The 18,217-nt window shown below is 42.8% G+C and overlaps 1 protein-coding gene across 8 annotated transcripts in view; it reads right to left on the reverse strand.

Moving 5' to 3' along the window:
- Positions 1-18,217, reverse strand: part of LOC140199358 (partitioning defective 3 homolog B-like) — a 1,206,993-nt gene that overhangs the window by 66,963 nt on the left and 1,121,813 nt on the right. For all 8 annotated transcript variants that reach the window (XM_072261292.1, XM_072261291.1, XM_072261294.1 and 5 more), the window contains exon 22: positions 3,176-3,255. In XM_072261292.1, coding sequence (XP_072117393.1) covers positions 3,176-3,255 — 80 coding nt within the window. The remainder of the gene's footprint in view (positions 1-3,175; positions 3,256-18,217) is intronic.

Consider the following 18,217-nt stretch of genomic DNA (forward strand, 5'->3'; position numbering starts at 1 on the left):
GGGTAGAACATTGGCTGATTGACAGGAAGCAGAGAGTGAAAATAAAAGGAGTCTTTTCTGTCTGGCTGATAGTGACTTGTGGTGTTCCACAGGGATCCGTGTTGGGACTGCTTTTTTTTTTACATTATATGTCAATGATTTGGATGATACAATTAATAGCTTTTGGCCAAGTTTGTGGACAATATACAAATATAGGTGGAAGGGCAGATAGTGTTGAGGCAGCAGAGAGGCTGCAGAAGAACTTAAGACAGATTAAGAGAATGGGCAAAGAAGTGGCAGAAGTAAACAGTGTAGGGAAATGTATGGTCATGCACTTTGGAAGAAAAAATAAAAGTGTAGACTATTTTCTAAATGGAGAGGAAATTCAAAAATCTGAGGTGCAAAGGGACTTAGGAATCCTCATGAAGGATTCCCTAAAGTTTAGTTTGTAGTTTGAGTTGGTGGAGAGGAAGGCAAATGCAATGGTAGCATTCATTTCAAGTGGACTGGAATATAAAAGCAAGGATGTAATGCTGAGGCTTTATAAGGCACAAGTGAAGCCTCAATTGGAGTATGGTGAGCAATTTTGGGCTCCTTATCGAAGAAAGGATGTGCTGACATTGGAGAGGATTCAAAGGAGGTTCAAGACAATATTTCTGGAATTGAAAGGCTCATCATATGAGGAGTGTTTGATGACTCTGGGCCTCTACTCAATGGAATTCAGAAGAATGAGTGGGGATCTCATTGAAACCTATTGAATGTTGAAAAGCCTTGATAGAGTGGATGTGGAGAGGATATTTCCTGTGGTGTGAGAGTCAATGACCAGAGGAGACAGCCTCAGAATAGAGGGACATCCATTTAGAATGGAGATGAGGAGGAATTTCTTTAGCCAGAGAATGACGAATTTGTGGAATTCCCTTTGCCACAGGCAACTGTGGAGGCCAATTCATTGGGTATATTTAAGGCAGAGGTTGATAGATTCTTAATTAGTCAGGGCATGAGGAGAAGTTAGGAGATTGGGGCTGAAAAGGAAATGGATGGGCCATGATGAAATAGCAGAGCAGTCTCGATGGGCCAAATGGCCTAATTCTGCTCCTCTATCTGATGGTCTTATGGTCCAAAGTTAAAATCACCTACTATCACAACCTTATGTTTTTTGCAACAGTCTGTGATCTCTCTACAAATTTGTTCCTCTAAATTCTGCAGTGTTGGATTGTCTTTCATATAATCCCATTGATGTAGTCATACCTTTCTTATTCCTCAATTCTACTCATAAAACCACAGTAGACAAACTCTCTAACTTGTCCTGTCTAAGTACTGCTGCGACATTTTCCCTGACTAGTAATATCACCCCTCCGCCTTTAATCCTACCCGCTCCATGGCGTCTAAAACAACAGAATCCCAAACAGTGTGGTGCCAGTGCTGCCCCTCCTGCAACCAAGTCTCACTAATGACCACAATATCTGAATTCCACGTGCTGATCCAAGCCCTAAGCCCATCTGACTTTCGTTCAATATTCTTTGTATTGAAATACACAGAGCTCAGAATATTAGTCCCACCACGCTCAACCTTTTGACTCTTGACTTCGTATGCAGGCTTAACAACATCTGTCTCCATAAGCATTCTGCTATTTGTTCTGGCTCTTTGGTTCCCATCCCACTGCAACTCTAGTTTAGACCCCCCACCCATGCAGCACTAGATGTTTACAAATGATGATTTGAAGGAATTTTCTCATACACCAGAGCAGTGCAAGGACAATTAATGGTTCACTAAATAACAGCTGGATGAAATACTGCTTAGGGACTGTCTGAGGACTTTAAATAGAGACTGAGGAAACTCTCCTGTTTCACAGGGCTCCTTGGAGTATCACACCAAAGAAAGCAATCAATCAAAGGAAATAGAGACATTGAGCACTACAGAAACAAGAGGACAAGATTCTCCGCAACTTCCGCCATCTCCAACAGGATGATCCCACCACCAAGCACATCTTTCCCTTTTTGTGTGTGTTGCATAGAGCACTACAGCATATTAACCGTCCCCTCGGCCCATCTAGTCCACGCCAAAGTGTTATTGTGCCTAGTTCCATTGACCCATGCTTGAATCATAGTGCTTTATACCCCTCCCATCCATGTACTTTTCCAAACTTCTCTTAAATATTGCAATCAGACTTGCATCCACTACTTCCATTGGCCAACCGTTCCCAATTTGCACCTCCCTCTGAGTGAAGAAGTTCCTCCTCAGGGTCCTTTTAAATATTTTACCTCTCACCCTTAACCTATAACCTCTAGTTCTAGTCTCAACCAACATCAGTGGAAAACGCCTGCTTGCATTTACCCAATCTATACCCCTCATAATTTTGTATACCTCTGTCAAATCTCCTCTCATTCTCTTACACTCATCTGAAGGTCCTCATCTATTCAACCTTTCCCTATAACTCAGATCCTCAAGTCCCAGCAACATCCTTGTAAGTTTTCTTGTATTCCTTGTAAATCATGCAGAATGAGGTCTTATAAGAATTTTGATTTATTTAACTATATAACATATATTAAAAATTCCTTGCTTAGCAGACTCAATAGCAGTAAATGGTGGGATGGTACCCACTGTATACTTTATAGACTTAAAGGAGCAAATGACTTTTTTCAGGTCATGGTCATTGGCTGCAGTCTACCATCACTGCAGGACTTTTATGTGTTCTGGACAAGAAAGGAAGCAAGAAAAAAATAATTTCAGATAATACCCACCCTGCAAGCTGCCTTTTCCAAAAGCTGTATAGGGCAATTAAAACAAAACCTTCATGCCATCTTAGAAGTTTCTTTCCCCAGATCTGATCAACCATTAGTTAGCCCCCACCCTCACCCCCTCTATTTATTACCCCAGACACTGAAGACACTTCAAACCACTTTTTATAAAACTGTTGACATTATAAATACATGGTGGTATTTATTTATTTATGCACAGTTTATTCCATATCCATCCTTTAATATCTAACTTGATTAGTTTTTTAAAATTTATATATAATTCTTTATTTTTATATAATTATTTGTTCTTTTTAAATGTCGCACCCTGACTGAAAAACTACATCAAATTCCTAATGCATGGAAATGCATATGGCAAATAAACTTGATCCTTGATGGATCTTTGTGTCATTTACTCTGGATTTGCCCAACAAAAGGGACAATGCTGGAGATTTCCATACCTTGGTAATGTGGAAGAGTACTGGTGATCCAGCTCTTCAAATCCTGGTCGGCCATTTGGTCCTTTCACCGGAACTTGAACCTGTGAACAAATTTAATAGTCATTAATGACATCACAAGGTTGTAGCATGGACATAGCACCAGTTAGTCTAATCAGGTGTAGCGTGAATACAGGGTAAATGTCCTACCAAATAAATCAATCAACTTGTCGATTTAAACTAATTCAATTGACCAATCTAAGCAGCCAAAGCATCAGCCTGTTACCTAAGCAAATTCAGTTAACAGTGAGCAGCCCATCATATTTGCACGTTTGCATTGTATTTGGACAATGAACTCCGCCATGGACGGTCCCAAGCCAGGCTGTGGACAAAGGAGAGTTGGCATGGGGCTAGCAACCCCATCCTGTAAAAACAGTGCTACAGAAACACCAACAGAAGCTCCAAAGTCCTCATCCCTGGGAGAGGAAGGATCTTTGCCTAGAAGTCGTATGGTGAAAGTGAAAGCCTCGGGGTTGATCAACATTCAGCCCAGGACAGAGGACTCTGGCGAGCTGCTGTTGGTGGCCTATGTCCCAGTACAGGTGATGGGCCTAAGAAGAAGAAATGATCTCGGAGGAAAATTTGGGAGTAGATTGCAAGTAGCCAACTTACAACACAAGATTCACTGATGTTAATTTTGCCAAATTTACATCTTTATAACAAACAATATGTTACAAATATTATAGTCAACGATGAACAAAAATATACACACCTTAAAAACAATTGCCCGACACCAGCCCCCTAGGCCTGAGCCGACGTAGTAGTAGTTAAAAACAATATGATTTTGGCTGTATTTCGACCATCCAATTGATCCAACAATAATCTATTTGAAATGGTACTTATATTTTGCTCTTGTTGAATCAAGATTAAATAGATTACGACACCATCAACCAAATGTGACAGTACAGGAGGAATAAGAGAATAGAGGAGGCCAATCAGCCCCTCGAGCCTATTTCACCATTTGATTGGAGAACATGACCAATAAGCATCCCAATTCACTCTGGTCTTATAAATGATAACACCAATCTGAAAATTTTCATTTGACCTGGGATCAACATCTTATTCATCCACCAACAGATGATTGAAGAGTTGGTAAACTAATTTGTTCCAGTGACTATAAATACACCTGGAATTGTGATAACCTTATTCTTTCCTCAATCCTACCAAAAAATATAAAATGGACAACACATTAAATCATTTGTATCATAGGTACCAGCAGGCTCAGCTCAATTCAGGATTGGGTGTTGTGCAATGAACCAGGTTTGATTAGGAAGCTTATGGTAAATGAACCCTTTGGAAACTGTGATCATAATAAGATAGAATTCACCCTGCAGTTTGAGAGAGCGAAGCTAAAATCAGATGTATTGTTATTACCGTTGAGTAAAGGTAACTACAGAGGCATGAGAGAGGAGCTGGCCAGAGTTTATTGGAAGGAGACGTGAGAAGGGATGACAGTCCAACAGCAATGGCTGGAGTTTCTGGGAGTAATTTGTAAGATATAGGATCGGTTCACCTCAAAAAAGAAGAAACATTCCAAAGGGAGGATGAGGCAACTGACCTGATAAACGAAATCAAAGACAGCATAAAGGAGAGAGTGTAAAATACAGCAAAAATTAGAGGGAAGCTAGAGGATTGGGAAGCTTTTGAAAACCAGCAGAAGGAAACTAAAAGAGCAATTAAGGTGAGAGAAGATGAAGCTGGTTAAGCTGGCCAATAATATAAAAGAGGATACCAAAAGTTCTTCTCAGATATATAAAGAGTAACAGATAGGATTTCATGGATGTCAGATCGCTGGAAAATAATGCTGGAGGTCATAACGGGGACAAATAAATTGCAGACTAAAAAGTTTGCAGATGATACAAAAATGGGTGGAGGGGCAGGTAGTGTTGAGGAAACAGGGATTCTGCAAAAGGACTTGGACAGATTTGGAGAATGGACAAAGAAGTAGCAGATGGAATACAGCATAAGGAAGTGTACAGTCATGAACATCGATAGAAGGAATACTATTTTCTAAATGGGAGCAAATTCAGAAATCGGATGTGCAAAGGGACGTGGAAGCCCTAGTGCAGGATTTCCTAAAGGTTATTTTGCAGGTTCTGACAGTAGTCAGAAAGGCAAGTGCAATATTAGCATTCATTTTGAGAGGACTAGATATAAATGAAAGGATGTAATGCTGAGGCTTCATAAGGTGGTGGTCAGACCACATTTGGAATACTGTAACCAGATTTGGGCCCCATATCTAAGAAGCGATATGTTGACCTAGGAGAGGGTCCAGAAGAATTTTCCGAGAATGATCCCAAAAATAAAAGGATTAATGTACTAGGAGCATTTGATGGTTCTGCACCTGTACTTGCTGGAGTTCAAAAGAATGAGTGGGACCTCACTGAAACAGATTGTAACAAATATTGAAAGGCCTAGATAAAGGGGATATGCAGAAGATGTTTCCAATTGTGGGAGAGTCTAGGACCAGAGGGTATAGCCTCAGAATAGAAGGATGTCCCTGTAGAACAGAGATGAGGAGAAATTACTTCAGCTAGAGGGCGATGAATCTGTGGAATTCATTGCCAAATATGGCTGTGGTATAATCACTGGGTATATTTAAAATGGAAGTTGATAAGACCTTGATTAGTAAGAATGTGAAATGTTAGAGAAGGCAGGAGAATGGGTTTGAGAAGGAAGATGAATGAATGAATTTTGGAGCAGACTAGATAGGTGGAATACTCTAATTCAGCTCCCATGTCTTTTGATCTTATGATAAAAGAGTGGCTAGCTGAAATGAGACAGTTGTTTTCCTACTGCTGACTGAAGGCTCCCTCGCACACTTATTTTAAGTGAAGAGTTAGTAATAAGAAGGAAACTCCCTACAGATAACCCACAAACCCTGCTTGACGCTTGTATATTACCAATTGCGATTTCAAAGATTCACACTAACATCAAGCCCTGTTGGCATGCAGTGTTTTTTTTTAAACATAAATCGGATGAATCTTGATGGTGAGGTAGACAGGATTTAAGTTCCAAGCAGTTCTATAGAGTTAGTGTTACAACAAAATTCACCCACGCCTGCAGACAAAATATATTAGAAGAAACATAATTTACCGAGAAATGAAGTGGAGACTTTAAACTGAAGAGTCAGATGCATTGATTTGATTATAGTATTTACAATTTAAAAAGTAGTAGGTTTCAGTTTAGCTTGTTAGTTTTTGTATGAAAACTTTAAAACTGTTATTGTAGCATGGTGGGTAGTAATAATTAATATAGTTGGGCAAAATGGCCAGCATGGACCTGATTGGCCAAAGGACCTGTTTCTGCACCTTACAATTCTATGATCACATTGTATGCAGTCATACTTAGGTTGCCTGTCAAATTAATAAGGACTGTGGAATGAAACTTTACTGGGCAAATCTGTAAGAGCTAGTCAAGACCATTGCTATTCTGTTTTCATTGAATGGGCACAATTATTTCAAAGTTACTTCAAGTGGTTAAGACTTCCATAACTGTATAGTTAAAAAAAAGGATTAGTTAATAACAGTGGCAGTACTTTAGGGGCAGTTACTCATATTGCTCTAATAGCTTCTCAGATAAATTTGCTTGCACAGGCTGCAACATTTTTGGTTGCTCCTACCCGTCAGCTTGTATTAGTGCTGCACTATTACATCCAGATGGATCTCCCATAGTTCTTCATAGGTAAGACAACACTAAGTGGACACCAAGCAAGAAGAAGGTGGCAGGAAGGCCAAAAGCAAAGTTTCAGAAAACTTTTTAAGATAGATGGAGAGGTAGGGAGAAACAAACTTTTTGTGATCTCAAAACTCTCCAAAGGGCTTTCCAATCATTAAAGTATTTTTCAGTGAAAAAGGATTGCAGCCTAAGTTTCACATGTGTGCGTCCTACAAACAGCATTATATAATGATCCGTTTTTGATGGGATTGACTGAGGGATACATATGTCAGAAATGCATAAGGGGTATTGGTGTAGGATTGTCTGAACTTACTTCTGACAGCTGACTGGGCTTTAGTAAAATGCCTCATCTGAGAAATGTCATCTTTGAAATTTATGCAACCAGGCATGATAAGGAGGAACAAAATGCCAAGAAAAATACACTTCCCTCTTCATGCCATCCATCACCCACTCAATTGAGTAATTACCTTTCTGAAAGAATTTGTTTCAATTCATCTACAGATATTCTCAGAATATTATTTTAAAATTCAAATTTGATATGACCTCACTCAGTAGGGCTAGGAGTTTCTTGTTTCTTTTCATTCAGTTTAAGGGGAAAAATTGACAACACAGCTTGAGTGGTACAAAAGAATTTGAATTGTTTTGCCATTTCACTGTCAGTCAGGCAATCATGTGTCAATGCAAAACACAAATATTTTCACTGACAAAGATTCCACATGCCTAGTGGCAAACAAGCAGCCTTCATGCACTTGCAAGCATGCAGTTTTCATGCATTAATGCAAGTATTCCAGCGATGGGATTGGGCACTGATCCAGAAGCAGGTGAGAACTGGAGCAGTTCACAAACAGTCCTTATTAACAGGCAGAGAAAATGATTTGAGGTGGAAGAAAATGGCCCGTAATCACTGCCTCTTCCTTTACATACATAGAGTGGTCTTGTTAACATACATGTATTTTATTGGTATATATTAGGCATGTCTTCGTCATGTCTTAGTTGTGGCTTTCTCGGTAGCTTTTCTGTGGTGAAGAGTGTAAGCCCAGCTCCAGATTGTGATGGTGAGCGTCTGTTTTGTGTTGTTTATGGCTAAAGTATTGCCACGATGCTGTTGTCAAGTTCTGCAACAGTGGGATAATGAAGGATTGCTGATATACGAATAACTTGAAATGGTGTGTAACATGGTGATGTTGCTCCTGTATACCTGATGCTTGTGACCTTCCAAGTGGTACAGATTGCTAGCTTGAGAGGTGCCAACAATACTGTTTCTGTTTCCACAGATGCTGCCTCACTTACTGCAGATTCATGCACACAGAAAAAGGCCCTTCACGCTGACCACCAATGACCCCGAAATGCATCGCCTGCCCACAACTCACTAACTCTAACCGTACGTCTCTGGGGGAAACCCACACAAACACAGTCAGCATCGGGAATCAAACCCCAACCTTATGCAGCTGGCAGTGTGAAGGCCTGCGCTAACCATTAACTACCGTGCCGCCTCAATTTACAGCGGCCATTAATCTACCGACCTGCACGCCTTGGGGATCTTGAGCGCAGAGCTAAGGTGACAGCACCAGAGTTCAGGATTGAACCTGGAATGATGAAGCTGGGAGGCAGCAGCTCTGCTGGCCATGTCACTTGGCCACAAAGGCTTCCCAGCAGTTTTAGCTCCATTATACTTTTTTTTTAAAATTTCAAAATATACTTTATTCAAAAATAAATATATACAATAAACCATTCAATAACTTTTCAACCTTTACATATGTTTCCATTATACTCAGTACATATCCGTATTTATAGCCACCCACGTGGCACTCCAGTAGTTCAGCTTACCATGTCATTGTTGAGGGGTATACTCCCCACCCCCCTGACCCCTCCCACTCCCACGGGTGGAGAAACCTATACTGTGGTCCTTCCCCACCGGGCCCTTGCGGTGGCTGCACCGAGTTTCAGTGCGTCCCTCAGCACGTACTCCTGCAGCCGAGAATGTGCCAGTCGGCAGCATTCTCCCACGGACATCTCCATGTGCTGGTAGATCATCAAGTTTCGGGCCGACCAAAGAGCGTCTTTCACTGAGTTGATGAACTGCCAGCAGCACCGGATGTTGGTCTCCGTGTGCGTCCCCAGGAACAGCCCGTAGATCAGAGAGTCCTCTGTTACGCAGCTGGGGATAAAACGTGACACTAGCCCGTCCATTCTCCTCCACACCCTCTTTGCGAACTGGCAGTGTGAAAAGAGGTGGGTCACAGACTCCTCCTCACTGCAGTCCTCCCGTGGGCAGTGGGGTGCGGAGACGACGTTCCGGGCGTACAGGAGGGCTTTGACTGGGAGGGCCCCTCTCACCGCCAGCCAGGCGAGGTCTTGGTGCCTGTTGGTGAGATCTGGCGATGAGGAATTTTGCCAGATGAACTGGACAGTCTGCTCAGGGAACCACCCCACTGTGTCCATCACGTCTTTCTCCTGCAGTGCCTGCAGGACACTACGTGCCGACCACTGCCTGATGGCCCTGTGGTCAAAGGCGTTCTCCTGGAAGAACTTTGCTACGTAGGACAGGTATGCCGGCAATGACCAGCTGACTGAGGCGTTGCGCGGGAGTGGAGCCAGACCCATCCTTCGTAGCCAGGGCGACAGGTAGAACCTGGGCACATAGTGGTACTTGGTGCCCACATACCTGGGCTCTACACACAACCTGATGCAGCCACATACGAAGCTGGCCATCAGGCTGAGGGCGACATTGGGGACGTTCTTGTCCCCGTTGTCCAGGGACTTGTGCATGACGGTCCGTCTCACCCGCTCCATCTTGGATCCCCAGACGCATCTGAAGACAGCCCGGGTGATTTCCGAGCTGTAGGAGCTGGGGACGGGCCAGACCTGCGCCAAGTACAGCAGCCCTGAGAGCACCTCACACCTGATGACCAGGTTCTTGCCCGTTATCGACAGGGAGCGCCCTCCCCACAGTCCCGGTTTCTGTTTCACCTTGGCAGTCCGCTCCTGCCAGTTCTTGTTGCACGCCTCAGCCCCTCCGAACCAGATCCCCAACACCTTCACGTGGTCAGACCTGATGGTGAAGGGGACGCTGGATTGGTCGGGCCAGTTGCCGAAGAGCATGGCTTCGCTCTTCGTGCGGTTGACCCTGGCCCCCGACGCTAGCTCGAACTGTTCGCAGGTGCCAATCAACCTGTGAACTGACCTCAGATCAGAGCAGAAGACGGTGACATTGTCCATGTACAGGGAGATTTTCACTTGGGTCCCTCCACTGCCTGGCAGCGTCACCCCTCTTATGCCCTCATCCCTCCTGATGGCTTCCGCAAAGGGTTCTATGCAGCAGACAAACAAGACAGGGGAGAGGGGACAGCCCTGCCTGACTCCAGACCTGATGGGGAAGCTGTCTGTTTCCCACCCATTGACCTGCACTGCACTACGGATGTCTGTGTAGAGCAGTCTAATCCAATTCCGGATTCCCTCCCCAAATCCCATTTTGGAGAGCACGTCCGCCATGTACGTGTGCGATATCCTGTCGAAGGCTTTCTCCTGGTCCAAGCTGACCAGGCAGGCGTCCACCCCCCTGTCCTGCACGTAGGCGATGGTGTCCCTCAGCAGCGCGAGGCTGTCTGAGATCTTCCTGCCCGGTACAGCACAGGTTTGGTCCGGGTGGATCACCTGTCCCAGAGCAGACTTGACCCTGTTGGCGATAGCCTTGGACAGGATCTTGTAGTCCACATTCAGGAGAGAGATGGGTCTCCAATTTCTAATGTCCTCCCTTTAGCTCCATTATACTTGTGCAAAGGGATGGTGGCGGTAGGAAGGGAAAGACAAAGGATATGTCTGTGTGTTAGGTGGAGTAGATGCAGGGAAAGTGCTCCTCAACACTGGTAGGGAAATTCCTGGCAAAAATACAGAAGATGCAGGAGGGAGAGGAAATTCACATTTCAAAGGGCAGAATAAAATGTTGGGAAAGGTTGATAAGAAGAGTGTACTGTGAATAAAATGAGGTAAAAGATATGCAAATAATACCTGCCTTTTGCATGACCGTAGGGTCAAGAAGAATGTGCTTTTATAAGAAAACTTTCAAGGAATAAAGATCTCATCCAGGCGTAATTTCTGTAAAAAAGATTTAAAAGATTCTCTAGAATTTTTATTTACTTTGTAAAAGACTCCAACATCTAGTTTTCTTTAGTCATGTAAATGATTTATAGTTCCTGTCTCAAGCTTGAATATTGGATTCTGAATTGAAGGAGTAAGACACTTAAAAGCAATCTTGATTGAAAGCTGTATGTTGTTTAGATGTTTATCATTATATCACCACGATATTGAATATGACACAAAGATGATTGTGGAAGAGATCGAGCTGAACAGTATTATATTGCTATACTTGTGTGAAATTGGGCTTGAAAAGTTAGTTTGAGTGAAGACAGCATTAAAATTTATGTTTTAAGAACTTCTGATAGGCACTGAATGGCTCAGGTGGTTGGGATTCTCAACCCATCTCAGAAATTGACGGGATGGAGTGGATATAAATTATATTGACCCTGACAGATTGCCAAAGCAGAGGTCAGTGTGAGGTTTCTGGCTGCAAACCAGTTTGTACCAGTAGTATGAAAATCTTCTGGCTGCACCACAGAAATGAGTGGGGGTGGCCAAGCCAGCTTCAAGTTGGCGTAAACCCAGACTATTCGGCTCCACCAAACTGACAGTCGAAGAAGATTGATAAGCGTGGTAAATGGAAAATTCAACATTGTCATTCAGCTGTTGAAAATAAGTATGCTGTTGCAGTAATGCAGGGAATGTTTACTCTGCAAAGTAACGTTACACCTGAGATGCTAATAAAAACACTGCCATTAAAAAATACTCCATAACTTACCACTGACAGTCTAATTTTATTAAGTATTATTAAAGCTGAAATTGAAATTACTACCTCTCTGCGCATATCAATACCAAAATCAGATGCACTAGTATTACCATGAACACAAGTGACTCTAAGGATGCTGAAAATCCAGAATGGCACAGTGATGGAGCAGTTAGCGTAATGGTATTACAGCTCTGATGACCAGGGTTCCATTCTTGCCGTGGTCTGTAAGGAGTTTGCATGTGCTTCCAGAGTAAGAGTGCTCTGGTTTCCTCCCAAAGACATTCGGGTTAGTAGGTTAATTGGTCACATGGGTGTAATTAGGTGAGCGGGCTCGTTGGGCCAGAAGGGCCTGTAACCATGCTGTATCACTTAATATATGTGCTGGAGGAACCCAACAGGTCAGGCAACTCAGGTCTCAGCACAAACCATCATCTGTTTATTTCTTTCCACATATGCTGTCTGATGTGTTGAGTTTCTTTGGCATTTTGTATGTATTGCAATGTATTAGTTAGCTGACCAACACTCAGTCTAGGACAAGCTTCTATTTCCTTTAGATAAACATTGAAATGTTAATTAAAATCATCGTGTGCAGTGCTCATCTCAAACTCCTCCCCAACACACATTCCATATCTCTTGTTTCAGCTTACATGAGTTATTTAGGACCTCCCTATGCCACTCAAATCTCGACTGAGTTGAGCACCTATATTTTCTTCATTAAAAAGGCTGTGGCACATTTTGTACTCCGGCTACTCCATTGAAAGAACACCTCAAACTGTCCTACTATATTTCTTATTTTATAAAAACCCTGAATATTTAATTTTTTTTACAAAAACTATCAAATGTGCTTCTACTACCCATACAATCAGTGCTTTCTGATTCTTTAAAACTCGGCCAATTAAAAAAAGCTCCTCTCATTCCTCAAATTCAACTCTGCCTTATTTTCCTCTAACATTTACCTCTGTCCTACTGTACCTTCCTTCCACTCATCTCCTATCACTACCAAACCAAAATACCTAATTCAATGTTCTAATAGGCAATCTGATGCTTCATCTTCCTCTTGCTCCAAATTCTGAAAACTGCTGCCCCAGAATCAATCATTAGTTACACCACTTCAGACGTATTCTGGTCTTTAGATGCAGATTCAGATTTATTTATCACAGGTACATGGAAACGTATAGTGAAATGTGTCATTTGTGTCAACAACCAAGGATGTACTTGAGGGGTGTAGTGGTGCAAATGTTGCCACAAATTCCTGCGCCAACAAACTATACCCTCCAAGTTCGGCAGAACACACATGACAAATCAAAACGCACACACACAATGCTGGAGGAACTCAGCAGATCAGGCAGCATCTACGGAGGGAAATGGTCAGTCGACATTTCGGGTCGAGACCGTTCTTCAGGACTGGAAATAAAGTGGAAGATGCCAGAATTAAAAGGTGGAGGGAAGGGGAAGCAGGATAGCTAGAAGGTGATGGGTGAAGTCAAGTTCCTGGCTGTGGTAGCAAGACTTGGTGAGTACCTATTCGAAGAGTTGGAGGGTAACAGAGATCATAAAAAGGGGAGCAGTGAGACAGGGTTTCCCTGAACTCCCGTCAAAGAGAAGGTTTAAACTTCTTCAGAGTAGGCATCCCTCGGCGAGACTTCGCAGTGGAACAGCAAATCATAAACATGAGAAATACGAAAAGTGACATAGCAACCACAGCAAAACAAGCCCTGATCCTCCCTCCCACCAACCTGCATACTGTACATAGTCCTCTAAGCCCAGGTCAAGCTGTCTCCCTCCAGCTCCAGCCTCCTGTGGACTTGCGGATTTGCAGACAGTAGGCCTTCAGCTTTCCCAGTGGACTCACCAGGACTCAGAGACACAGGGCTCTGGCCATCAGGCCCCGAACTCTAGACCTTCTGGCTTTGATATTCAATATCAACCATAATCTCACCTTTATCAACCAATGTGATCTTTTCCAATGTTGTATCACACTCTGTGCTCTTTCCGTCTTCTGCCTCTCACTAAATGCTCATTATTCCATCACTGGCAGCCATGACCTCAGTTTGTCTGGCCCTCATGCTTGTAAATTCTTATCTCAAACTTCACTCTTTCCCTATAAATCATATTCTCATCTTTAAAAGCTATCAGAAAAACATCAAGCGTAGTGGATGATTCACTTCCTGCTGGAAATTTTTTCTTAATTTTGGGAGGCACAGACTGGGTGGACAGTCAGAATCTTTTTCCCGGGACAGGAATGTCAAATAGGAGGGAAAATGCATTTCAGGGGAAAGCTTTCTTCACACAGATTGTGGCGGGAGGAGAAGATGGTGGCGTGCCTGCGTGTGCACAGCCCTCTGGTGAAAAATGATATCGTATCTGTTAAACAGGGGCCGTGGACAGAGGAACATCTGGAGATTTCTGAAACGCCCGTTCGCTGCTGTCGTTACTGCGCGGTCGGGAATCTTTCGGAGGGTAGGCCTCAAAATCCCCGGCCTTGCCTGCTTTTGGCGACCGAGAAGGAGGTCGAATCGTTCGGACAGAGATGGCATTCAGTACTCGGTGTCGGAGAGCTGATCAGAGCTCGAAGTTTTCGGATCACTCAGAGTCGGATTGTGGTCAGCATGGCAGGGAGAGTTTTTCTTCCTTCTCCCGTCTGCCTGAGATGTGGGACATTTGAGAAACTTTGAACCTTACTGTGCTCATGGACTTCTTCATCAAGTTATGGTATTGTTACACTGTTTGTAACTATATGTTATAATTATGTGGTTTTGTCAGTTTTTTCAGTCTTGGTTTGTCCTGTGTTTTGTGATATCACACCGGAGGAAATAATGTATCATTCCTTAATGCATGCATTACTAAATGACAATAAAAGAGGACTACGTGTCTTCATAATCATATCATAAACGCACTGCCAGAGGTGCTGGTGGAAGCAGATGCAATGGTGGCATTTAAAAGGCTGCTGGGTAGACACGTGAATATGCATAAAATGGGGAGATATGAACTACAGAAAGTGTGCAGAGGAGATTTACAAGGATGTTGCCTGGATTGGGGAGCATGCCTTATGGGAATAGGTTGGGTGAACTCTGCCTTTTTCCCTTGGAGCGACATAGGATGAGAAGTGACCTGATAGATGTGTATAAACTGATGAGAGGCATTGATCATGTGGATAGTCAGAGGCTTTTTCCCAGGGCTGAAATGGCTAACATGAGAGGGCACAGTTTTAAGGTGCTTGGAAGTAGGTACAGAGGAGATGTCAGGGGTAAGTTTTTTACGCAGAGAGTGGTGAGTGTGTGGAATGGGCTCCCAGCGACAGTGGTGGAAGTGGATATGATAGGGTCTCTTAAGAGACCCCTGGATAGGTACATGGAGCTCAGAAAAATAGGGGGCTATGGGCAACCCTAGGTAATTTCTAAGTACATATATGTTCGGTACAGCTTTGTGGGCTGAAGGGCCTGTAGTGTGCTGTAGATTTTCTATGTTTCTATGAACCATGAACAGGCAGAAGAGATTTAATTTAATTTGGCATTATGTTCAGCACAGCTGTCATGAGCAGAAGGGGTCTATTCTGGTGCGGAACTGTTGTACGTTCTCTCTTCTAATGACGGCAGAAGTGTACTCCATCAAAAGTCCTGGTCCAACATATTCCACACCCTACAACTATATTCAAGGCGTTAACACATGGAGAGTACAGGGGGCATGCAAGGGATCGCCAAGACCCCAGCAAAGCTACAGCACAGCACTGAGCAGCAAATACTGTGAGCGACAGATAAAGTCAAACAGTCCCACAAACAATAGAACAGAGTACAGTTCTGCAGCAACACCACAGCTAATTTTGAACAGCAGTTGACAGTTAAGTACTGAGCAGGGGAGGCAACAGTTCCCATGTGAGTGATAAAGAGAAGGCAGAAGCTAACCAGGTCAGCCAGAAGTGTGGAGTGGATGATCCATCATGGGCACCAGCCTCCCTACCATCAAGGAAATCTTCAAAAGGCAACGTCTCGAAAGGCAGCATCCATCATTAAGAACTCCCATCATCCAGAACATGCCTTCTTCTTATTGTTACCATCAGGGAGGAGATACAGGAGCCTGAAGGCACATACTTAATGATTTAGGAACAGCTCCTTCCCCTCCACCATCAGATTTCTGAATGGCCCACAAATCCACAAATACAACCTCCCTATGCAGTGGTGCTAGACAGTTTGTCAACCCTGTCGGATTTTCTCTATTTCTACATAACTATGAACTAAAATGTGATCAGATCTTCACATAAGTCCTAAAACTAGATAAAGAGAACCCAATTAAACAAATAACACAAAAACATTATACTTCTTCATTTATTTATTGAGGAAAGTGATCCAATATTACATGTATTAGAAAAAGTATGTCAGCCCTTGCTTTCAGTAACTGGTCTGACCCACTTGTACAGCAATAACTTCAGCCAAATGTTTTTGGTAACTATTGATCAGTCCTGTACATCGGCTTGGAGGAACTTTAGGCCATTCCTCCTTACAAAACTGCTTCAACTCTGGGATGTTGGTGGGCTTCCTTGCATGAACTGCTTGCTTCAGGTCCTTCCACAACATTTCTACAGGATATAGGTCAGGACTTTGGCTTGGCCATTCCAAAACACCAATATTCTTCTTTTTAAACCATTCTGTTGTTGATTTACTCTTGTCTTACTGATCACTGTCTTGTCGCATTATCCAACTTCTATAAGCTTCAGGTGATGGACTGTAACTCTGACATTCTTCTGCAAAATGTCTTGATACAATTTTGAATTCATTGTTCCCTCAACGATTGCAAGCTGTCCTGGCCCTGAGGCAGAAAAACAGCCCTAAACCATGATGTTCCTTCCGCCATGCTTCACAGTTGGGATGAGGTTTTGGTGTTGGTGTGCAGTGCCCTTTTTACTCCAAACACAACAATATGCATTTCTGCCAAAAAGTTCAACTCCTGTCTCATCTGTACACAGAATATTGTCCCAGAAGCACTGTAAAACATCCAGGTAATCTTTTGCAAACTTGATACGTGCAGCAATTTTTTTTTGAGAGCAGTGGTTTCCTCCGTGGTATCTTTCCATGAACACCATTCTTGTTCAGTGTTTTTCTTATAGTGGCACATGAACAGAGACTTTAACAAGCTCTAGAGATTTCTGCAGGTCTTTTGCTGTTACCCAGGGGTTCTTTTTCACCTCCTTCAGCATTCATGTTCATCTTGGTGTGACCTTTGCAAGACACCCACTCCTAGGGAGGATAGCAATAGTACTGAGTTCCCTTCCACTTGTAGACAATTCTCTTACTGTGGACTGATGAACACTCACATCTTTAGAAATGCTTTTGTAGCCTTTTCCGGCTTCGTGTATCTCTACAATTCTTCTGAGGTCCTCTGAAAATTGTTTTGATCATGGCATGGTGCACATTAACAGGTCTTTCTTTGAGAAGGCTCGTCAGTCTTTTTTTTTGAGACAGGGCACCTCTACAACCCATGCCTTCAATCTCATCTCATCGATTGGAACACCTGACTCCAAATAGCTTTTTAAGAAGGCATTACCCTGGTGGTGCACATACTTTTCCCAACAAATACATGTAATATTCGATTATTTTTCACAATAGATAATTGAACAAGTATAATGTGATATGTATTTAATTGGGTCTTCTTTATCTGGTTTTAATACTTGTGTGAAGATCTGATCACTTTTTAGTTCATATTTATGCAGATATAGAGAAAATTCTCCAGGTTTCACAAACTTTCTAGCACCAGTGTATTGCTATCTTTTTCACGACTTATTTATTTTTTTTTACATTTATTTCTTATTGTAACTTTTCTCCATGTATTGCAGTGTACTGCTGCTGCAAAACAACAAACTACACAATGTCAGTGGTGATAAACCTGATTCTGATTCTGATCCATCTTGGCTCCCTCTGGAGATCCCCACCACCACAGAAGCCAGCCTTCAGCCAATTCCATTCACTCCCTGTAGCCATCAAGAAATGGATGAGAGCACTGGATACAGCAAAAGCTGTGGGACCCAACAACATCTCAAATATAGCACTGAATTACCAGTCTCTGAAATCAGCTGAGCTTCTAATCAAGCTGTTCTAATGCAGTCACAAACGCTGGCATCTCCCCAGCAAAGTGGAAATTTGCCAAGCTGTGTTCTGTCCACAGTGTCCACAATCTAATCCAATCCAGCTAATTACTACCTTGATCATAGGGTTTGGGCTAAAGGAAAGTTTGGACAAACTTGAGTGGTTCTCTGTGGAGCATCAGAGACTTAGGGGAGACCTGATAGAGAATTTTAACATTATTAGAGGAATCAATAATCTAGACAGAATATTTTCCCTAGGACACCAATGCCAAATACCAGAGGACATACTTTTAAGATTCAGGAGAGATGTTTAAAAGTGATGTGAGGGGTAAATTTTTTATGCAGAGTGGTAAGTGCCTGGAATGCATTATCAGGGGTAGTAATAGAAACAGCCAATTTGTTAGAGTTT

This window comes from Mobula birostris, chromosome 6 (assembly GCF_030028105.1).
Source record: "Mobula birostris isolate sMobBir1 chromosome 6, sMobBir1.hap1, whole genome shotgun sequence".
Classification (NCBI taxonomy): Eukaryota; Metazoa; Chordata; class Chondrichthyes; order Myliobatiformes; family Myliobatidae; genus Mobula; species Mobula birostris.